At 39.1% G+C, this 25158-nt stretch overlaps 1 protein-coding gene across 7 annotated transcripts in view; it reads left to right on the top strand.

The window, feature by feature from the left end:
• Positions 1–21857, top strand: part of LOC105388784 (hepatic leukemia factor) — an 87251-nt gene extending 65394 nt beyond the window's left edge. For 2 of the 7 annotated variants that reach the window (XM_038122209.2, XM_048632668.1), the window contains exons 3-8: positions 14845–14981; positions 15437–15617; positions 16767–16879; positions 19210–19347; positions 20491–20611; positions 20938–21857. In XM_038122209.2, the coding sequence (XP_037978137.1) occupies positions 14845–14981; positions 15437–15617; positions 16767–16879; positions 19210–19347; positions 20491–20577 (656 nt within the window). In that variant the 3' untranslated portion in view covers positions 20578–20611; positions 20938–21857. Of the gene's footprint in view, positions 1–3620; positions 3896–14844; positions 14982–15436; positions 15618–16766; positions 16880–19209; positions 19348–20490; positions 20612–20937 lie in introns of those variants that run through there. The other 5 variants (XM_038122205.2, XM_038122207.2, XM_038122206.2 and 2 more) reach the window with 5 other exon arrangements.
• The last annotated feature ends 3301 nt before the right edge of the window (positions 21858–25158 follow it).

Below are 25158 nucleotides of genomic sequence, written 5' to 3'. Positions count from 1 at the left end.
AGGAAAAGTAGCAGCGATTTTTTGTGAGCCCCTCCCCCCGCCGCCCGCGCGGCCCCCTGTAACTGCGAGGAGAAACGCCAGCGGCTTTTGCCGAATACCTGCCCAATGTCAATGTCTAGGTAGCCTGCAGTCGAAGACCTTTACTTTGCCATTTGAAATGTTTACGATATATGGATTCAATATTCGAGCAAGTCTGCGAATATTATGCTCTCATTGAGTGGAGTCTGTCGAGGACAGCGTCTTTCACGTTACTACCTGGAAGATGGTAATTTTTCCCTTATTCAACTTTCCTTGACAACGCGCTGAAGTGAATTTATGAGTTTATACCTTTGCGTTTGAAACGGAAAACCTCTGATAATAATAACCAACTCACACAAAAGCACAAGTGCATGTGTTGATATGCTATTTAATACAAATACAGTATAGGTATTTTTAGAAACTTTCATACCAATAACTTATTTTTCTATTTAATTTTGTAGTATTTATCTTTCATAATGAAAGATATGTTATAGATTACACCATAATTCTGGAAAAATCACGCAGAGTCATGTTTAAATTCTATCCGGGTAACAAATTAATATCAATTTACTCAAGGCACTTATCTTAGCAATTCTGTCTGCTCAGTTCACTGAGTCCACAACAGTCGAGGAAAGGGGGCAGAAGTCAAGTTCAGCTCAGCGATAAACCCGGGGCTATCGGGAAATACATAACATTCACCCATCGCCAAACTATACCGACTTTTGGTTAAACTAAACAAATACTTACTGAAATGTGCGAAGCGACCTTTACCATCATCGAAGAGGTTGACATATTGTTCGTTATAATAATCCTGTCTCTACATTAGATTTGTCGCTCATATTTTTTTGCGGTAAAACTTGGGTTACTAGTTAGTTTACAAACTTACGATCAACTCTGAATCAAGTAGACCCTTAGTCTAATGCTCATTAATTACATAGAAAGCTTGATTTCCAAATAAAGTCCGTAATTCTTAAGTTTCGGTACTTAGTACGTTATAAAAGATTAGAAGCCCCATATCTTAGACCTTGCGTAAATTTGTTTTCAAGTTTGTTAAATACTTAACAAGTTTGTACAATACAAAAGTTTTTTTATGCCTATACAACCATACGGATGTTAGAAGGTTATGTATACTTCAGAAGTTTTTTATTTCATTTAAAACGTATATTTTTTCAATCAAATCGAAAAAGTAGATTCTGTTACTGACGGTCCAGGGTGCGCCAATATATATTATATATTATAATATATAAAGTAAAGTGAACATGTCCGTCGTCAAATTATCTAAAACGTGTAATGTATGTATTTAGCCAATTAATAAGTACATAGGAGGCTGCTCGGTGCACATGCAGAGCCATTGTTACGCGTTATCAACAAGGAACAATCACACCCACACCAGCACCGCCAGGCCAGATGCGACCAACACAATTACAATTTACAATTACACTTGTTACGAAGCCCATTATCGACTGCAATGACTGATGGATCTGCGTTTAAAGGGGAAAGGACCTGTATTTAAAACTGATTTATCAACGCCCAGTACCAAACGATAGCTAATATTGACAAAAAAGGTTTTTGCGCGAAATATTCAGATTTAGAAAATAATAATACTTAATAATAAATAAAATACTTTAAAAAATACTTTATAGGACGACCGAATGGCGTAGTGGTTAGTGACCCTGACTACTGAGCCGAAGGTCCCGGGTTCGATTCCCGGCTGGGGCAGATATTTGTTTAAACACAGATATTTGTTCTCGGGTCTTGGATGTGCCCGTAAAATGGCAATAGGCCCGCCCCCTATTACATTGGGACTAACAGAACACTCTGGCGAAAAGTGGGTGCAGCAATGCACCTCTGCCTACCCCGCAAGGGAGTAAGTACATTAGTACAAGGCGTGAGTGTGTGTAATACTTAATTTTATGGAATTTGAAATTTGACCCGTATATCGTTTTGAAGAACTATCCCTAGATTTTATGGAATAAATCCTTTTAACCAAATTACCCGTTGTTTCATAATTTTCCATCAATAAAGGCTTTTATCAATATTAATATTTTACCTATTCAGTTAAATACCTCGCTTAGTTGGATTACATTTTTTTCAAAACTTTTCTAGGTCTACGGCAAAACCTATTTTTTAACCAGTAAAACACTCCAAAATATATTGGTCATCAATCCACATTATCAACGGTTTTAATTTCGCTTAGATTTAACTATTATCTGAAAGAAGAAACACTTTTAAATGTATGTTTCGGGTCATTTAAAGTGTTTTTAACAGATTAAGTAAACATAGCAATACCAACGATTATTATTCGTACAGTCAACAAAAATAAATTATGACAGCATTTTTTTAAGTGAATGAAAAAATAATAAGTGCACATTACTCTAAATTTTTATCAATAGGGAATTTTTTTTGTTCAATATGAAAAGGTCAAAAGTATTTTTTATACTAATATGAAAAATAAAACTGCATAAGTTGACCAATTTTGTTGATATTACTCATATTATCATACTGCCTAGAAATTAATTTTATTTATTTTCAAAGACTGTGTATTGAACAATAACTTTTCTAAATGCTACAATACTGTGATCGTAAGGTTGACGGTACATTAAGTACATTAATTTTGGATGTCGATAACTTGAGTATTATCGGTCTAATTATATAACACTTTACACGTGTCACCGTAGATAATACAACATGAGAAGATTCTCTTTATCAAAATGCTGTCTTATCGAACACAAATTTGTATAAATACACTCTTTATAAAAATACCAGATTAACTTAACCGTAGTGTAGTAGAATCAATTGAATAGGTCACATATGACATGACTTTATTATATATTTTGACATTTAGACGTTTATTAGATTACACCCGAGTCCGCGTTGTTCTAAGTATGAGATTAACCGAGGAGACATTATGAAATTTAACTCTAACTAGGTACCCAAAATCCACTATTTATTAACTTAACTTAATTTCACAAACTAATCACAGTCAAATAGGGCACAGGAAGTGATTTTGTCTAATTGAATCAATAATATAAGTGGTAAAGCACATTGTGAGTAGTGCGACGCCTCTCGTGAAGCTTTCTTCATACAAAAGAATTCAACGCGCGGCCGCGCTTGCAACCGCGGCGAGAATGTTCTACGGACGCTACACGTGAGACTGTTTCAGGACAAACTGAAATTAGTCCTATAAAATAGTGTTTTTGTCTATAAAATTTTATAATCGTTGCACTCAGGCTCGTCATACCAACTGTTTTCAGCTCTTTGGCTACCGTATGTTCACTTCCGAACTTGACCATGAAATCCAATTAGGTGCACCAACGCCTGACATAATATCAAATATGCGAGTGATTAAAATGTGGTGTTGTTTACGTTACGTCGCGTGTCCGGGCTGAAGCTACGAGTATGTATTGTTTGTTTACATATGTAGAGCTGTGTGTCACATGGTCACATGCATGTATGTGGCACGAACTATCAGCAGTGAGAGTGATAGTTATGTCACTGCAATTAACGTGAGGCTGAGAAGGAAGCGGTGGTGGGTGTGGGGGCGGGCGCGGGCGCGGGGGGCGCGGAGTGGGGCGCGCGGAGGCGCGGGGCGCCGGGCCGGCCGCAGCGTTGTCGCGCGCCGCCCGCCGCCGCGCACGCATGTCCCGCGCCGTGTAGCGCGATGCGCGCTCAGTGACCGCCACAGCAGTGACACTCATGGAGTACCCTCACGTGCCGCCCATGCAGCCGCCGCCGGTGCCGCCGCTGCACCCGCCGCCCGCGCCGCTGCCGCACCCCGCGCCGCTGCCCTCGCTGCCGCAGCTGCAGCACCAGCACCACCAGGACGACGACCGCTGGAGCCAGTACCACATATGGAGGCAGCACGTCTTCGTCAACGGTCAGTTGTGATTCAGGGGCGCGCCACTTTCTCCTGGCCCGCTGCCCGGGGCGCGGGAGAAAGTGCGCGAGCGCCGCCGCCGCCGCTCTGTACCGGACACTACTTTTCGACTGATCGAAAGCTCTTTGTCGAGGCCTTTCACCTGCGCCGCTTCAGCCCGCCGACCACCCTTGCAAATAAATACTTCCGACTTGCTCCGTTTCCGCTTTCTTGTACGGCATTGTCTATTTAATCTATGCATTTTCTTTTTCATTTACGAAAAATCTATAATACAAATATGAATGTCCCTATCCATATCATACTAAAATGGGATTGGTCGTATAAAAAATTGCGCACGATAATGACATTGTTACCTAATAATTTGAAATTGAATTCGAAATATGGCCTGGAGTAGATCTAGTTTACCTTACGGCACTCCGTTACTTAACAATTTCTCCATAACACCTTCGGAAGTTGTAGTCAAGGGCTTCGCTACCCACCGATATGCTGACCATGGTTATATAACTTTAAGATAAAACTTGTATCACAACCAATTCATTCTTAATTTATTAATTGACGTATAACAGCACTGCGTATGCGACAAATGTATGTCATTAAAATGTTAAATACATTTTAGGAATGTTGATTTTAGGGATCCTTACTACATGAAACTGATAAATATTAAGGATAAGTATAGAATGATATTCTTTTAAGCTTTTTGTGATTCGGTCCTTGGGACTTATTGTATAAACTTTAAAATCTTATTCAAAAGTAGGTATCTAAGTGAGATACACTGCAAAACCTTTAAAATATGTATTGTGCTGACCTAATTAGGAATTAGATGGATTTTACCAACTTTTGTTGCGGGCACCGTGTTTGTATGAAAACAAGATTTTTAATAATGTAGATAATAATATGTACTAAATTACTTTATCATAATATGTATACCGAAAGGAGATTTTTCGTACTGCCAAAGTATCTACTCTACAATCTCTCTCCATTTCGTCCCATACCGGGCAAAGCACGTACAGTCGTTCATACAAGCAACTAACACTAATAATTTGTAACAACTGTATTAGCTCAGGGTCCGTTGATGGGCGGCCGAGCATGCAATGTTGCTATTACATTGTTGGTCGCAAACTGCAGCAAGTTGTCATTAGTATCGGAAGTATCGGCGGTGCGTGGTGCGAGAACTCATAATCTCATTAGCCCAGTAGTAGGAAGCCTCACGATCACCGGTAATCAGGTTACCCGTGACTCCCGCGAGCCACGCTCCAAACCGTATTGCCTCTTTGGAACGATGCGACGTCACACAGCTAAAACTTCCTGCCACATAAAAAAAACGCATAATTTTTAAGCAACTTTCCTTTGATTTAATTACCGAGGCCTCAAGCGATACCATCGCACAGCATATTTTCTCTATTCAGGGAAAGTGGTAGAACATCTCTTTCTCGCTATACTTCCATAAAAAGTCATTTAGCTAATTCGAGTCCTCACATTCAGGATGCGAACAGAATGCAACAAAAAAAAATGCACGAATCTTTAAAATGTTCTACATACATAATATATTTGTATAGCATTCACTGTCCAATACGCATATTGGTCTTTTCCAATAGCTTTGATATTTTAATAATAGTTACGTAATGTTTGTATCAGGCATTTCGGTATCGATGTTTAAAATGAAACAACTTATTATCTCAACTGATCTAAGTTTAAAGCATAAAACCCACACCTTTGCCAGTTTCATGAGATACCTTATAAAATTTACAATAAAGTAACATTTTACTACTTTATTCATAGTTGCGATGAACCTGTTATTTAATAATGTGTCCTTAAGCTAAAAGTATAAAACAACTTGACTACGCTACCTTGGCCTCATCAGCTCCCATTTGAATTATAAGTAAGTACCTAAATTCATCCATAGTACCTAATGTACAATGTTATGTGAACAGAAACTGACCAACTTGATCGTTCATTTCAATCTGAAAACTGCCCTGGTTTGGGTATCAATATCAAAACCCGTATTCTTAAATTTGATAAATTATGCAGTTTCTTTTTTACATATTTTCCATGCAATTTCAATATGTTTTTCTAATAGAACTTTAAAAGGGCTTACTTCACTAGAACCTAAAAATAACAAAGTAACGGTATCTTACTGAAACTTTTATTATAGAAAAAAATATTATTTATGAATAGTATTTGTGAAAATTTTATGCTCAGAACTTTATATTTTCAATCTTTAGTTATATTTTCATTAGAATATACTTACTAGTATACCTTCGTACATGTTTTTGGTGACTATAGAACAACTCGGCACGTCTATAAGATGTGACCTTATTGTACATAGTTATTAGAACCTAGGCTCTAAGTCATCTCTGCCATTTCTCACCGGGCACGACTTGGCCGAGCGAAGCCTTTCTAATCGCAATGGGAGGTTCATTTCTCCAAACTTACGATATGAGTTATTACTATGATCTCCAAAATATTTCAGAGAAACGCTCACTGATCAAAAATAATTTGTTCGATTCTCTCTTCTGGTAATTAAGTTTTTGACACTGGTCCCTGGTGAACTTGACATTGTGTCATTGACATTGTTGTGAGATGTGTATGATTATGTCACACCGAAGCGCGGACATGTCGTAACATCTACCACTTTAGATCCACTTCCATCAACTATGAACCTAGATTCAATTCTGAATGCATTCATAATTATAAGGGACATTGTAAACATAATATGGTTACCCGAAAATAACTTGGTATCCGAATGTATTATTTAAATTCTATCCTCAAATAGGATGCAATATTTAATTAACTACAAATATCAAATCTAAAATTTCATGCAAGTTGGATTAACAACCGTAGGCTTTTGTTTGAAACGGTACTGTCAGTTCACGTTGTGAATAACCAATAGCTGGTTATGAATGACTGTCCCCTGCCATCGAGGTTTGAAATTTTGCATTAGTATAATGTTAGAATACGAACCAAATGTTTGAATACAGGTCGGGTCTGTATGCAGATCCGACCTAAATTAAGGGAAATACAGTTTGCATAACGTTAACCCCTGTATTCGTAAAACTTGTAGTCGGTTCGCAAGTGGTTTGCAAAGCTACAAATTGAATTTCAACGTTTTAATTGACACAAAGAGTCCAAGTTTTATATCGAATCCTCACCTCACCTCCTTCAATCCCTTTGTACGTTCTATGACTACGGAGGTAAATGTTCAGTACAATAAGATTATCTGTAGCATTCCGCGATTTTTTTATTTGTGCTAAATGTGAGTGCCTGCCGTACCTTTTGGTTTTTCGAGCGTGTCCGTAGCACTTTCACTCGGAATATTTGGACAAAAGTGACGACCTTTTCGCAACTTTCTCCCCCCGCGCGGCCGCTCGCCCCGCGCCCCGCGCCCCGCGGACCGCTTGTTGCTTTCTTCCGCATGCTGCCTCTCCGAACACTTTTACTTTTAAAACTCGACAATAGCTGTGCCCGAGATCCGCTGTCGCTACCAATAAAGCCTATTCCATCGCCGTGTGGTCGTCAACAAGCCGAATAGGGACGGACGACTATCAAATAAAACACATAATAATAAATTACATCCACACAACACTGGTTCTCGCCTCTCGCTAGTTTCGAGCCAAGGATATCACTGACACGTGTAAGAACTTTTTGTCCACCTCAGTAATAGGCGGGTCAATTCCCTTTTTTATATTATGTATATCTAAAAACTAGATTAGTAGTGGTTTATAGGTAGTTTTGTATGGGTGGGTAGGCTATATGTGTTGTTGAAACAGTGTGTGGTATGTTGTCTTCTGCTGCTTGCATCTATTGGCACAGTGGAGGAGACTGCAGTAGAGAAGAGAATCAGCCGCACAGCGACTTGGTAACTGCGCAGGCAAACTTGCTAGACCAGTTCTTTATTATTAGACCTGTATCGTTTTAATAATATTATTAATTTCGTTGCTGATGTACTCACCTATCCTATACCCATATTTGTTTAGGACTGTTCTAATTCTCTCCTTTATATACCTACGCCTATAACTTTTATATACGTAAATCAGGATTTAAACCCAAGTCGTATTCATTATAAAATGGCAGTAAACCTCTGAATCGTCGTGCTTGCATGTGTGCGCGGGCGCAGTCTCCGCTATGCGAGAGTAAAAGTAATCTTCCGGAGTGTTTCCGCGTCAGCCCCGCGCCCCGCGCCTCGGCCCCCGCTGCCTGCAACCACTTTTACTTTTCCGCTAAACTCGAGCGCAACTGTGATCGATTAGGTTCGCCATGCCGATGCGCCATGCTTGGTTGGATTCTCTCAACTTTTGCTGTTCCTTTGCCACACGTTAAACCACAAAACGTCTTCGTTCCAATTACTCGTTTTTTGCATCAGGATTGGTTAGATCTAACTATAGTGCTAACAACACCAATTATATTATGGCTCATGGCTTACTCAACCCACGCGTTTTAACATTTAAATGAGGTCCAAGTTTAAAATACTTGAGATACTAACTTTGAAGTGTAATTAATGCAAACCTATAGAACAACATGCGTTAAAATATACTGCTACAGACGTGAGTCCTATTAACTGTTTCCGCGAATAGTCATCAACATAATCGATGAAGAAATCTCGCTTGGACGTGTTTCTAAACAAGTAGAATTGACGCTTCAAAACCAGTTAAACTTCATTACAATTATAGCTTCAGTATTCTAGTTTTCACTGTATCACCGGAAAATATTATCATATCTGAAGGCATGGGCCATAAGAGTGTATTTTGACTGAAAATTCGTTTTTTCTCTTACATTTCCAAACGCTCGATTTAGTAGTCATCCTCATTGTAGCTTCTCTGTATAACCAAGCACAGTTCTTATAAGTAATTGCTGGAAACTGGGAACTAAAATGAATTTCCACCACTTCCTCATTGAACATCAGCGAGCAACCTCAAGTTGCCAGCGAGCGCAGGAAATATAATGATAGACTCTACTTCCTATTATATATATTAGTATAGTACCTATATCAGTCTCTTTGAAATATATGGTAAATTCGTTGCCTAGAGGTTCGCTCTCAGAAAATCATTGCATATATGTATTCTGAAACATCCTTATTTCAAACGCTTTGGTGCAACTTCTATAAATATAGAAGTAAAATTAATATTGTGTAATATTTGTTAAAGATTGTGACATGCTGGGTCGTTCGGAAGCATTTGTTTGCTGGCATTTCTATCGGCCACTGATAATGTGTAGCTATTAATGACGGATTAAATAGCCATTTGGTGAAGACCTTTAATGTTTTGTGTATTTTAGAAGTAAACTTATTCATTTTTGTAAAGATATGCTAGAGTATGCTGCCATTTGCCATTTATAAATATAGTCTCATTTTTAAAAGCACAACAGATTGTTCGCTTCTTTATAGGCAGATATTGCGTTGGATGAAGTATGAAGCTGTCACGTGTATCTATTTGTGGCGTGTGCATTCGAATATCTGGCTTGTTTCCTTACAATATACGAATACCTATACAATATATGATCGTGATCAGCCCACATGTTTATGTGGTCCATGTTATAAGCGCCTTCGTAGAGACCTATTTCTGGACAACTATAAGGTCTAAAATACTGAAGGAAATATACAGTCCGAAGGCATGCAGTCGTCTCAGACTTGGTCCACGTTTGCAGTCAATTAAACATTGAACCAACAAGTGGTGACCATTAGTGTTGCGTGTGTGTGTGTGTGTGTGTTATCTTATCGGGAAGGAGTGTGTGTGAGTGGCCAATCTTCATTCAAGCAAGGCCCGTGTTATGACGTCATAAACGTCTTGCTTACTAACAAATTCGTTGTTGTTGTTTGATAATAAGTAGGTAGTTTATTTTCTCATGCTCTTGTAATAAGGGGTTGTTCTAGAATTCCTCACCCGAAGCAAATCTTAAGTTACAATAACCTAGATACTAACCTAAATATAGTTCTTATAACAAACCATGAACCTGGAGCTGGTCTGATGATGGAAGCTCAAATCGACTGCCTTCTGAACTACCTCGTGTTAAGGCTTGAATGATTAGTATAGACTAGTTAAACTTATTTATATTATTAGCCCTATGTCCCTGATGAGGGATAAGAGGATTTCATATTATTTGCAGCTAACTAGACATTTGATTGTTAAAATTGGTCTCTAAATTAAATTGTATCTTACTATTTACTGATTTTTTTAAAGATTAGAAGTTTTAGATAAGCAAAAATATCATAATCATAATATAGCTGAAGATTTTTTGAAAAGTGATTTAGTTCAATAGGCTGCTATTAAAATTTATTACTTACCTGATAAACTACAATTTATAATGATGTTGATTTTAGAAATCGTCAGTATCATTATCATTACTAATGAGAAACATTTAAAAAATACTTCTTGTATCTAGTTATCATAAAGAGACAATAGCTATTACAAGTAGGTACCTTTTAGTCCTTTTCTCTAAAAATATATATTATATCCGTTTGGTTTTTTCACATTCTTTATCTCTACACGTAGGCACAGTTACGTATACAAATAATTAATAATTCTTAATGACCACAACTAGCGATAGTGATTGCTTTGTTATCTATGTGTATTGATATAATTATTATACGTATTATTACGTAACTTTTTTTTGAGCTCAACTAGAGTAGTAATTACATAGCTCTTAGTGATCTTATTCATAACGAATGTCATGAAAAGCTGTAGTAAGTATTTATGTTTTTTTTTCAAAGATATTCTTTTACATATCAAACTAAAATTACAACTCTATTTTAGAGTTCTTCCCAATACTTTTGCCGATAGTATAATATAGTTACGGTGCGTAAATCTTTGGCATTACTATCTGTCCTACGAGCAAGGTGCCGAAGGCCTCCAAGGCCGGCGCGGGCGCAAGACGCGCTGCTGCGTAGGCGTTTACTTTCTCATTCACTTTCGCTCATTTTACACGTTTACGAAAATGATCGCCGGAAAACGTCCGCTTTCTACGTTGCACAACACTTGCGGCCACTTCCCGCTTGCCCCCCCCACCTCGCCTCCCCCCTGAGCCGTCCTCACCTATATTTTCCGAGGAGGAAGCGAAGCAGTTACGCAACCACTGCTTTCCACGTCCGCCGCTGCCGCTAACCCACATACCCCAGTCATGCATAGCCCACATTCTTACCTGGAAACCAATTATTTTCACACGTTACAGACAATTAATCAATCGTTACCTTTTACTTCTTGGATTTTTCGAATGCTGCGTTTATCTTTTAAGAGATAAATTTGGTTTCATTATATTAATTAAGGTTGTATATGCTCTATCAAGATCATTAAAATTAGGCTGTGAAAACGCATTTATGATTGTCCCTTTAGTACCTTTCAAATAGCTCCTATTACGTTGGCCGATTAGAAGCTGAGCAAGGCTAGGTACGCGTGGCATAGGTAAGGTATACAACGCATTATACATTCTCGTCTCGTTTGTGAAACGTCATTGAAAGCGAGAGTGCGTCGGCGGCGCGGCGCATTCCGCAGGTTTTGGGAACTTTCTCCAGCGGCCATTTTACTTTAATAACACCTCATTGTTCATCGGGTACGGTTCACAAGAAAATTTTGCGAACAAAGGTCCGTTTGGCACAGACGAAACTCGATGTTACTGGCTGTTAAATGGGATTACATGTGCACGCGAAGCGCAAACTTTTCCTCATTGAGAATTTGCGGAGTTTAATGTAATGGGCCGTGGATTTAAAAATTATGTGGGTACTAAAGTTAGTGCCGTTTCTGTAACATAAAGAAATAAAGAAAGTATCTACTTCCTAGTCGGCTGGAAGATAAAGTATTCGCGTATCGGCTGTGGATAAACTGGTCGGTGGGGTTCGCGCCTGGCCGGAAGTGGCCGGAGAAAGTGAATGTGCTGCGACTCGCCGGCTCCGAGCCATTAGCGAACTCTCTTCACTAAACCACTTACACTTTTCTTATAGCACGGTGACTAGTTTTCGGTGAGAGTGTTCACAACTCGATGAAGAATTTTCGACCGGAATCGAATTTGTACACTTATGTGGTAACGTCGTATTTGGAAATTAATAAGTAGGTGAGATTTGTAGTCAGACAGTAACAATACTAGTAACGATCGTATACCTAATAACACCAGCAATAAATAAGACTTCACGTTCTCTGTTACTTTCACACATGGTCACTTTGAAAGTACCTAACCATTACGTGACCCATCAACACATTACTGCCAAACTAGGCAGAACTGACCTAATAACTCCTAGTGTCTAATCAATGCGCCCCACAGTGCGGCACGGGGCGGCAACAGAACTCTTCTCGAAGACAAAAAGCCGTAGAGTTGCACAACTTGGTGTGTGCACGCGCGGAACCAAGGAAAGTGCGCACGTAACACCGCCACTTCCCGCTTCCTGCCCCACACAGCCGCAGCCCCATACCCACACACCCACACACAGACGGGGTTTTTCACGAGGAAGCGCCCGCGCCGCTTTCCTTGTTCGCACAGTTATTGTGTCAGTAGTCAACTGTTTTTGCTGTGTTATTGTTTACCTGATCCACTGCTCTATTAGCTTGTCAAAATGCGTTGATGACGGATAGCGCCTATTGACGGCAATCGTTTTATGCCTGTAGCATTAATTAGTGTATAAGCTAGTTGCTTGTCTTGAATTTGCCAGGTGTATGTTTGTGGATTTAACTAAATTAAAGATATCAATTTTCATCAGAAAATTAATCAGTACAGTTGTTAGTACAACCAATGTACCCTACAAGGGTCAGTAGGGACTATCCTTGAAACACTGGCAAGTAGGTAACATGTAAAAGAATCATTGCTAAGTAATATTATTCTTAGTGCGATATGGTGTGCAGATAATTCGTCGGTTCTCCTTGGTTTTGTTGGCTCGCTATGTTTTTGCTCGAGGTTCTATCACGCGTTTTGTCCCGGATAACTGCATCTCATACTGATCTGCAATTATACTAGTCGTGGGAAAGACATTACTGCCCAATTAAAGAGATATCATCAGAATTAACGTTATGGTATCGATAACTTGTTTTCAAAACAATAAAATTACTTCTAGCTGAAACGAATGTAAATTATGTCTTCTGGAAGCCAAACCAGGATATAGTAATTTTACTTGTAAATATTTGAAAGAAAAACCTGCAATAGACATACTTAAGATGGGATTTTCATTCCAAATAATTCTGATATCCATGACTTACGGGAATTCAGGAGATCACGAAGGCAAACAAAAATATAAAGATTCTATGCCGAAACGCTATCTAAAACTATTTCACTATCATAAACATTATGAGTAGGTATATGTTTCTGATGGACGTATGACCATACGCTGAGAGAAATGAGTACGTTCAGAGATAAATACATGTAAAATACAATAATTTGAGTGAACCTTGACTCTTCAGTCTCCATATCTCGTTGGAACATGGGTATGACCTTCAAATGTTTATTGATTATAATTTTACACCAACACTAACTAATATATGTATACAGTTCTCAAGTTGAATTTCTGGTTTACATACGTCTAACAAACTTGCGATTTCATCTCAGTACCTGCTTGATCTTTGACTTTCATGTGTATTTAAAGATTTGAAATAAGGAGCACTGTGCAACTCTAACGTATCTAGCCAATCTAGTATTCCTTAGTCTTCTTTGTTATACAGTTACATACTAATAATACCGACGCAAAGATTAAAGTTAAGAAGATGCTATCCTTTTGTATTGTTGTATTGCGCAGAAACCTCATGTAAGAACGTCAATGCTACGATCGCTGCGATACATAATCATCATCATGAAAAACATAACCTGGCTTCCGGGGCTAGTTCAGAGGAAGGCTGAAAAGTACAGACGCGTTTAGCTAATGTAACTTAATGAACCAATAACTTAACAACAACATATTGGAACCTACCTGTGTTTTATAGGTAGACAAGAAAATAAATAAACGAGATTTATGTATGTACATTAATCAGAGAAACAAGAAACATGTAAATGTGATTCGGTGTGAGCTTTACACATGGTAGAGGTATCTAAAGGTAGTTTATCTGAAAGGCCAGCCCTGTTGATCGGGTCATAATGACGTCGCCGTGCGGAGGGATTAGGCTAGTTATCCCGATGCGTGATAGCAACGCGGCAGGTGCGTCTCGAAGTCACGCGGCGTGTCACGCGGCGGTCCGCGCGCGCCGCCCGTCCCTCGCGCCTCACCCCTCACCGTTAACGTGACTACCCCCTTGTCACGCGGCAAAGCACCCTGATTTCACTCAGAACAATTTTCCCTCCGTGATTCTTCGAAACGAAACCCCCCGATGCCAATACCAGACTTGCCGTGTATCAAATACAATCTGAACGGTTTCCTGTCAACCTTTTGCAGCCTACTTGAATGTATAAGAAATCAGAATCACTAAAATGACAATGTAAAATTCAGTGGTGCGGTGCTGTTGCATTCGTAAAAGTAACATGCTATTTGTCGAGCCTGGCTGTGAGTTTATAGGAAACGTTTTTACCTCTCGCTGTTGCACTACGGTATTAAAACTGACACAAAGTTAATTACCGGTTTCAATTATCCATTGTCATTGTATTGTAGGTTTAAACTAGTGTACACCTATCATCAATATCATGATGCACATGCCGGTAATAGTTCATTATGTTCCTATTATTTACTTCTTTCTTAAGAGTTTCAACTTGTTTCCATATTAGAAATGATAATAATTGAATGTCCATCGTTGATACTTCGTCTTTGTAAATATGTATTAAAAATACTACTAAACAGTTTGTACCCTGTAAGATTATTTAAGTATCTAAATTATTCGATGATATTGCATTCGCGATTGATTTCATATTTACTTACGCTTTAATCTCGTTATCTTTAATGCTCTGCGATTGCCGTAATACCTTGTGTCGCCATAGTAGTGTGTGGAGTAGGGCCCACTGGCGAGGGCCGGAGGGTCGTACTCGCGGGCGATGAGTGACTCACGTGCTTGTTGCAGGCAAGTCGGTGAACAATAAGGACACCCTCGAGGACAAGAAGGATGAGAGCGAGCTGTGGGAGGCGCAGGCCGCCTTCCTCGGCCCCAACCTGTGGGACAAGACCCTGCCATACGATCCCGATCTCAAGGTACACGAAGTCAGTAATCAACATCATTACCTATTGCGTGTCGTGTGTCTGGTCCCGTGCTCGTGCACTCCTAACCACCCCGCACTAGGTAATCACCCCTAACCTGTCGACGGTGGCAAATACTTCACACCGGAACCCTGACCCCGACCTTCCCCGCTCTGCCCTTCCACTCCCGAGCTTAAATGTGTTGTAGTCTAGCTTATTTGTTCCGTCCTCTATGTTCAGATATCTAGACCCGGCAGGCAACTTCCACGCGTTGCCTGCGGGGTCTCCTGTGACATTAAGCTATGATATACTGTTTACTTGTGCTAGTTGTAATGAGGGTTGTATTTGCGTGTATGTGTTGACATGCCCGCCGATGCGACCCTGCTGGCGCCGGTCAGTGTACACTGCAAGCGATTGTGCTCGCGAGCTGCGCGCGGAGTGGGCGGGGTGCGGGGTGGTGATGTTCGTTGTGGTTGCAGTATGTGGACCTGGACGAGTTCCTGTCGGAGAACGGCATGCCGGGCGAGGCGCTGGTGGGGCCGGCGTTCGGCGGCGCGGCGCTGCTGCCGGCGCCCGTCACCAAGCGCGAGCGCTCGCCCTCCCCCTCCGAGTGCATGAGCCCCGACACCATCAACCCGCCGCTGTCGCCCGCTGACTCCAGTACGTATCCACTTTACCATGTTTTACATCAGTTTTTGAATGGCTATCAATTACTAGGTAGCTTTGTATGTCTAGATACATCCATTGAAACTGGAAATTCTCTGCAGATATCAAAATCAATCTGTCTATACATACGAGCATATTTTAATACTCTCTCGGAAGCTGAGCCTTACCAATCAAATTAAGATTCAGTTGCTGGAAAACTGTTTGATCCTTTATAGTTTCACAGTGACGTATTTCGTTAACAATATGGATATGGACAGGACCACTCTACCAATTAATTGGAATGCTCCTCTGTCAGCATCCATGCAACATGATCAATATTTCACTAAGCCCTTGCCGCTCACATTACATTTCCATCAAAAGATTGTATTCCGAAGCCAGGAGTGGCTTTGACGGAATAAAGCCTTTGTCAATGCATGTTCGAATATGCTTCAAACAGTAATCGAATAAATTGTACGTGGAAACTGCAAACTGATGCTAGAAATCCGTAGGGATGGGATTCAACATGTTGGGATCCGTGTGTTTTGTCGGGAATATATTCTAATTAATGAGCCTTTGCATCGGATTTAGCCTCAGCTTCTGTAAAGGCCTTTGAATATCAGTCAGGTACCCATATCTGCGTAGCAAAGGACCTGTGTATGCATCACGATTGTACTTATGCATGTTTGAGAGAGAGATTAGAAAGGATCATATTTGTACCCGAATGGAAACTGTAACCGAACTGATGGGTTCTATTGATGTAAAGGATGTATGGGAGTGGATTGCGTGTATGAGCTACGAGTATATAAATGGATTCAACCGATATAATAGATTCTGTCTAACTATATACTGCATATTATATTCTTGTTTTTCGTTTTACCTACAGATTGTATGTTGTATTCTGTAATTATTTCCAGATAATCGTTAGCAAATCTTTAAATATATCCCACTAAGCTCCATTCTTATTAGCGTCCATTTTACCATCACGTTTGGAGCACATCGACGTCCAATTACTGCAAACTAGTACTTATTTTTCTCTAACATATAACTATATAATCATGTAGAATTAGCAAGCCATTCAGGGACTATTATTGTCTTTACAATTCCGGTCAGCATGTTAGGCGTAGTTTCGCTGCTGGTCTAACAGTGCCACCCTGACGTTTCCAGCATTTTCCATGGCGTCTTCAGGGCGAGACTTCGATCCGCGGACGCGGGCTTTCTCCGATGAGGAGCTGAAGCCCCAGCCCATGATCAAGAAGTCCCGGAAACAGGTAAATGATGTTAGTGCGCTGATGATTACTAGCGGCATGATGCTGAGGGCGCGGCGCCACTCACTCACTCACTCACTCACTCACACACTCAAACGATCACCGCTCCTTTCGTCACTTTAGATTTTTTACTCTGCGACTCGCAAGTTTTTGTACTGTGGATCATGTCTTCAGCCAGAGCTGAAATTTTTCAATAAGAACACTCCCGCGCTGCAGCAGTGGTTGCCTATTTTGAAAGTGTTTATATAACTTTTTTGAATTATATATTAATGTTTAATCTGAGTAGCATTATATCGGTTTATCTTTATCTTTGACTTACTTTAGTTAGATAAATTAGATATTCAAAATCCTGATTAAATAATTCGAAAAAAATACATTATGTTTATTTAAAGTACGTATCTATGAGCCAAAGGAGCGGTGATGCGACCAACAAACTAATTCACTCGGAAGCTATTTGCTCTACCACCTTACTCTTATCTACTAACATCAATGACAACGTACGTGCAATAAAACATACTTTCACCATAATTATTACTATGTACCTATATAAATGTTATAGTTTAAAGAATATTAATACGAATGGTTTTATGAAGAATAACAAGGAAGAATGTTTTATTGCAAAAGATCGGGTGCCGCCTAATATTGATCTTTTTATGTGATTTATTCATGTTTTTTATTTGTTAAAATAACTACATATTATTATTAAATCTCAAATTTGGGCGACATCCTTTAAGGTTTAATATAAATTATGTAAATACTCATTTTTAATAAAGCTATTCCGATACTTAAATGGTCCTCATAAAATCTAGATATTTTGTACAGCAGTCAAATAAAAATAAAACATTTCGAAGCTTTAGAACAAACGAATAGTTAATAATGGATATTTTTTCTTGAATTAAACATAGAATCTATTTTGTGACTGTAGGTATAAATTTTATTTGCAATAATAAGTATTATTTAATGTCTTTATATCAATTTGTTATTTATAAATGACATTATAAAAAGAAAACGTGTAATTTATAAAGACTTAATTCATCGTCATACGATGTCATTGTTAATTATATTTTAGTATTACTTCTGATTAGATTGATAATTACTTATAATACTTACTTTTTAACACAGAAAAAGTATATTCTATGTCTTGAATAAATTAATTTATTACTTCCAACAAATAATAATTTGTTGGTTGCTTATCGGCAATGAATGGAAGACATGCATTTTCTATAAATTAACATCAAACGAATTGTGGTAAAATGATTTAAATTAATCTGAAAACAGTAAAATGAATTCATATTTCAATTAACTTCACGTAATTAAAACCGACCAACATGTTGAGGGATTACAGATAAATTAAAATTACTTATATAAAAAGCAAGTGAGAAATTGGCTTTTAATAATGAATTTCCGACTATGGAAAGTCTACAACAAATAGTAATTTCATACTTACATTTCTTGTGAAGTCATGAAAATGTTTGTATTATGAAGTATGTTAAATAATTCAAAAATACATATTCTATCAATAAATAATTATAAATAAATAATAACTACCTATCTTGGGAATTTACGTGCAACTTCCGATCATATTAGCTGATAATCTAAGATTAAAGTACGACTTTAGTCATGTATTCTATTAAATTATACCTACTTAATAATATCTTGTGATAAATGCAATAGTATTCCATTGATGATTTGATTAAGTATACTACGCACCTACCTACCATCTTACATAACATTATTATTTCAACATTCCATGTTTATAATGAAAAATGAGTTTATACCTAGGCTTTATTCACGGATCATGTGATTCCCTTATAATGAAAACATTTATATAAACGGTAGTTCATGAATTATGATAGCCATCGCTATGATAAAAATAAAATACTGAAACGATTATTATCACTTTTACCTAGCTTTCTGTCCTACTATTTAATAAACATTAATAATCAGATATTATATCACGGTTATGGGGTAGTGGTTTTGGTTACACTTAAAATACGCACTTAATAACTAACTATGCTAGTCCCTTTGCACAGTTTCCTATCTTTATATTTATGTATAGCCTATATTCTTATTCCAATGGTTTACCTGCTTGGTAGTACCAGCCGATTAGAGGCTGACTGCTCAACCATACCCATAGTATCCTTGCGAAGGACGTTAGTTAACACGAGTTGACCAAGTCCTCTTTAAGCACAGGAACTCGGGGTGGTAACGGCTCAGCCGCTGCCACAGCTCCGGTCAATGGCCCAGCTGCTTTCTCTTAGACCTGTACCAGGTATCAACCCTGTAGTGGTAAAGGTGTGAGAGAGTGGGCCCAAGCTAACGGTTAACCCTATCGTGTGCAGTTCGTCCCGGATGACCTCAAGGACGACAAATACTGGGCGCGCCGGCGAAAGAACAACATGGCGGCGAAGCGGTCCCGCGACGCGCGCCGAATGAAGGAGAACCAGATCGCCCTCCGCGCCGGATACCTAGAGAAGGAGGTCAGTGCCTCAGTCTAGGTTCCCTAAGATTCTCTGAAATGTGGTTTTGATTTTAGAAGTGTGACATTGATGACGGTTTACCAATAAGATCTACCTAGGTAGATTGATATAGCCAAGACTTTTTTCAGATTCTGTAACGTTTAGCTCGATTCACGAAAGGCGGCCAAAAATTTAGTTATGTCAGAGTAGTTAGATGAAAGTAGTGAAAGTTGCTTTGCGTATTACTTATAATAGTGTATTTTACCTGAAAGAAATAAAAATATTAGAGCTTGTGTAGCAATATTAAAATAAAAAACCGGCCAAGTGCGAGTCGGGCTCGCGCACAAAGGGTTCCGTAGCAGCAAATATAATATTACAGTTAAATCAACCTATCTCAAAAACTATAAGAGATACTTTGATCAAACCAAAAATCGTTGAAAGAGTTAATTAGCATGCATCACCTCTATTTTTTTTAGAATTTTATACCCCGTAGTTATAAAAATAGAGGGGGGGGGACATACTTTTTACGACTTTGAGAGCTGATATCTCAAAAACCGTTCACTTTAAGAAAAATGTTTTTTAGAAAACTTTATATCATTTTAAAAGACCTTTCCATTGATACCCCACACGGGTATGTACATCGAAAAAAAAAAATTCATCCCTCAGTTACATGTATGGGGGGCCCCACCCCCAATTCTTTTTTTTACTATTTAGTGTCATATTTTTGTAGCGGTTCATACAACACATATTCCCATCAAATTTCATCACTGTAGTACTTATAGTTTCCGAGTAAATCGGCTGTGACAGACGGACAGACGGACAGACGGACAGACGGACATGACGAAACTATAAGGGTTCCGTCTTTGCCATTTTGGCTACGGAACCCTAAAAATGTCAGACGTTTAAAATTGGTCACCTTTACGTGAACGCACTCTACTTTCACTTACTTGTGTTGTGCCTTCAGAGTCTTCAGACACGTGCAAACTAAACAGTAGATCCTTTATGCACAAGTGGTTACCGGAATCAAAACAGTCAATTAGGTAACCCTTGAAGTCATCAGTCAGAAATTTTCAATATTGTTTTGGCGTAGGTACTTGAGGGTATATCGTCGTCACTGGCTACTGTTTGGGAGTGTATACTCACATTATGACTTTGTGTTTCCAGAACATGGGTCTGCGACAAGAGGTGGAACTATTGAAAAAGGAGAACCACATCCTACGCGAAAAGCTATCAAAGTACGCCGATGTTTAGACGTCGCGCCGCACAAACACCGACAGCCGCAAACGTTAGTATTGTTTCTCTGCTTTGAACATTATGCCATAAGAAATACTGGCAGTTTTTGAGTAAAACCTGGAGTAATTTTCCTATACACTATAAGAAAATACTTGCCAATTTTCTGTAATATAAAAAAATGATTTCCCTAGAGCTTTTGTAGTCACACCTTCATGTCTTACTCTATACTCTAGCTTAATATTTTATCCCATTCTGAAAGCACCAATTTTCAGATATATTTATTTAGTTTGGCTGTCCATAAATTAACTTTAGTGCCTTCAGATTCGTCCTCCTTGCTTGGTGTATGGTATGTCTAACACGACTGGTTGTTGTTTGCAGGTGGCTCCGGGCCCCGCGCCCGCCGCGGCCTCGCCGACACCGGCCCGCTGGCCGCCGCAGCAGCAGCGTCGAACCCTCCGTCCTCCTCCCTCCCTCCGACAACCCCCACACCCCGCATCCTCTATCTCTCTCGTACGCCTCAACCAACATGCTCCACTGGCGACCTGTTGACCCGGACAACTACAAATAAATTAATAAGCACCTACCCATCTTTACGATTAGCATCTCTGTTTTACCGACTGTGATTTTTTTATAAAATTGTTACGTGTCCCCGTGAGGGGCTCACGATCCGTTTGTTTAAATGAGAATGATGGCATGCTTTTATTAAATGTATGGTATTCTTTAATGTTAAAGAGGGTCAGTTACAGCTTGTATCAGTTTGAGTATCCATACGCATGTAGATATAATACTAGAAACATTGCAGTTACCGTAGTTAGGTGTATGAAGTAATAAACGTTAGATGTTAGTGAGGTGTCAGTTTACCACAGGGCCGGCGCCGGACGCTCGCGGCGCGTCAGGTTACGTCTAATATAAGTTAATGTTGTTGAATATTTATATCGATTAGGCACCGACGACGTGTGCGCAGGCAAGTTTGCTCAAGTGGCTCGCGTACGCAAGTGTAGTGGCTGCGTTTGTATATAGCTAGTGGTAGCCCCGCCCCGCTTGTAGGGCCCGGACTAGGTCCGGCCAGGGCGGACGCCGCTTCACGTTCCCGCATCCCTCTGTCGTATCCCTAGTGAACGATTTCAACTTTACTTAGTGAATAGCTTTTAAGTAGCGTGTAGATTCCATAGCGTAGTTGTTATTAGTCTATTTTTGTTATGGCTGTAGTTGTTAAAAGTTTTTGAAAGTTTATAGTTTTTAGTTGTAAACAGACTCGTTTGTATAGTTGGGTTGAACCCCGAACGTTGCCGCACACCGCACCCTCTCTGCGAGGCCCCGGGGCTCCCCGCGCGGCGTGGGCCAGCCAGCCGGCCGGGGGCCGCAGCCCCACGTGAGCCAGGCCGGTCGGGGCCCTCCGCCCCACGCGGCCTGGTCCGGACAAGGGCACTCAGCCACAACGGGCCCACGTCGCAAGGGCAACTCCCGGAAAGCCTCGCCTTCTATTACTCGTGCTAATGTTATAATATATTTTTGTAGATTTTGTCGTTAATAATTAAAGTCAATTGAGAATGTTAAAATAATGATGTGAACGAAAAATAATGTTTATAAAGTAAGACTAAGAAGTTGTTGCATTTGATTTGAAAGTATTTTATGAATACGAAGCGAGAACAATAAAATGTTTTTCTACAAAAGTTTACATGTGAGGGATTCTACAAGGTGTGAAAAGATTGAAATTTTAAAATGCACCGTTTCATATCAAATGATATTAGGTATATCGAATACAACCTAATGTTAAAGGGTCGTTTAAGCGACATTTGATACTGTGTCTTGTTTGTTGAATATATTTGATTAAATCTATACATTATATCTGATACTATACGTGCATACAAGTTGTATCTCGTCAAAATATAAAGTGATGTAAAATTGGTATAATATATTGTATAAATAGTTTGGTGAAGATAAGTAAATGGAGACGTGTCTAGAGTGGCATCAGTGCCGTGTGCCTACCGCGGCGTGGCGGACCCCGCGGCCCCCCGGCCCTGGCCGACCCCCCCTGGCGCCGCCCCAGGGCCGCGGGGCGCCCCCGCCTCGCCCCCTCGCGCTCCTATGCACCGCGCATCCTTATTTATTTTACTCTTTAATCAAGCGACCTCTACCTAGAGGCTACTTTGTTTTTAAAGTAGACTACACTGTTATACTTTTATCAAAAAATATGAAATCATATTGATTTAATTGTGCAATTAGAATTTTGTTTCGATTGTAACTTGGTTCTTGGATTGAATTAAACGATAAATGTTGTATAGTACAAGGATTACTTTTATTTTGTTATCTCGTGTGTACTCCTCGGTCTATACGGATGCAACGAAGATTCGGCCTATTCAGTTGAGTTTGTTTCTGTCTTCTGTCCTCATGTTTTAGTTGGTCCGTGGACCCGTGTGGGTGGTGGTGCTAGGAACAGGCGGCGCTGCGTAGACAGACATTCTGCTCGTGCTATAAGCTTGTTTCTAGACGTAGCTGTTGGTAGGCGCCACCGCGCGTAGTGTAGGCGTAGCTCGAACGTGCTGACCGATGTCACCCGCTACCAACTCAACAGCCAGGATCGCTATTCCTCTCTCTTTCACACACTGTCCTTTTTGTTTCTTTTCAAAGGTCGGGCGGACGCATAGTTTTAGGTTTAATAAAGTGTTCGTCCACTCAGCCTATGCCGAAGCTGGTAGTGATCTAACGACAGAAACGATTATGCTATTTTTTATGAAATTACCAACAATGATTTTTAAGTGGTATTTTACAACTGGTTTTTATTTGCTGAATATATTTTGATATGAATGTCACTTGCATACAGGGTTACTAATTGCTATCACGTCATCGGTGATCGTGGTTGGAGTTTACAATAAGGCTAAGGTATAGAGTCTGAATGGCGGACATATTATTTGAAAGTTATGGCTTGTTACGGGACCTCAAGTTTATTAAAAATTACTAAGATAATGAAAAATTGTTATACTTAAAGATCTTTTGAAATTCCAATAGTTCCAATTAATATGCTTAGGTCCTGTATATAAGGTATTTGACTGTGTAAGGGTGCTGGTTTGTTATTATCTAGTAAGGTCTAATGCGACGACCCGGTCTATTATTATCTTTGTACATTTATTTTAACACCATGGCATTATAAGTACCTATTTGGAATAGCGACCTTATTGTAATCCTACAAAGGATCAGTCTGGATAACACTTGAGTTAAGGTATGAGAATGTGAATATATATACGTATTTTTAAAATGAATTTGATTAAATCACAATAATTATTGTAAATGTAATGTAACTATAGTTTGTCTCTGGTACTAAGTATGATGTGGAATGTGAAATCCTCCTCAATGTGTTTGCATTGAAACTTACCAATAATTGGAACAGCTCTTATAAATAGATGTCATATTGTATTTAACTATAGTATTGTAAAGTGTATGATAATCCCATGTAGAAGTGTTTGATCTATACCAGGTGGGTTTCCCGACAAAGCGCCCCCTTTTTCGTATCCGAGACAACCTTTAAGTACAATTAATTATTTATCAATAAATTTATAATACTTTGTCCCACTAAGCTAAATATTAGCTTTACCGTGACAGGGTAGTTAAGTTATTTATAAAGTTGACGTTTTCTTTTGTAATATACAAATATATTTATGGTAATTTAATGCACATAACCTTAATTGTGTAGCGTAATATTACTTGTGTATAATGTTGATTGTGAGTGAGTCCAGACTGTCCCATGTACCAAGACCTGAACACCAGAGTGTAGGTGGGGTCAAGTACCCCTGTCCCGATCTACCTTCATTAAATTTAAGGATGGCCAACAGATTGTTTGTCTGTACGTTTACCATTTGAGATAATTTAATAAATGTTGTACCTATGTGAGTAATAAACTTTGCTTTTCAATCATTTCCCTCTTTGCAGCGGTCATCCTGATTCCTGATGTTTACCTACTGCTACTGCATGCTACTGTAGACCAAAAAACAGAATTAGGTATATTGTTTATGAAATCAACCCTAAAACGCTTTAATATTCGTGTAGCCTTTATTATCCCAGCCTGAAGAATACTAAGGTAAGACCACCTACTAATCCTTGGTATATTCCCGAAATAGGTAAGTATAGCATGGAAGTGAAAATGAACTACTATAGAACTCACCAGTAGTTGGCTAGTTTTATCAAAACACTAAAATATTGGTTAAGATTCTAAAGGCACAAAATATTAATACAAATCTGTAAAAACATAAAATTCCTTGTTGAAAGTTTGGCTCTATGAGTGTTGCTCCAATCAAATTATTATGTGGCAATATTTATAGTTTGACCTGACTAATGAATATATAATTTTCTGCCTCTAGAATCGACATAATGATTTTCCCTAAACGTATAGCGTCTCTGGCGAAAACTGGCATGAAACTCTTATACTAGACTCTTACACAGAAAAAATCCTACATTTCTCCAAAGAGAATCATGAAAGTGTATTGCAGATGATAGCACTTTCACCCCGTTTGTGGAAATTATACACTACACTTACGTCTAGTACTTACAGGTTTTATAGTTTGTCGAAAAATATAAGTTTGCGTTTCCTCACATACAAAGTGG

The sequence above is a fragment of the Plutella xylostella genome, chromosome Z (genome assembly GCF_932276165.1).
Source record: "Plutella xylostella chromosome Z, ilPluXylo3.1, whole genome shotgun sequence".
NCBI lineage: Eukaryota > Metazoa > Arthropoda > Insecta > Lepidoptera > Plutellidae > Plutella > Plutella xylostella.
The sequence above is the reverse complement of the archived record's forward strand: the minus strand, read 5'-3'. Positions and strand labels throughout refer to the sequence as shown.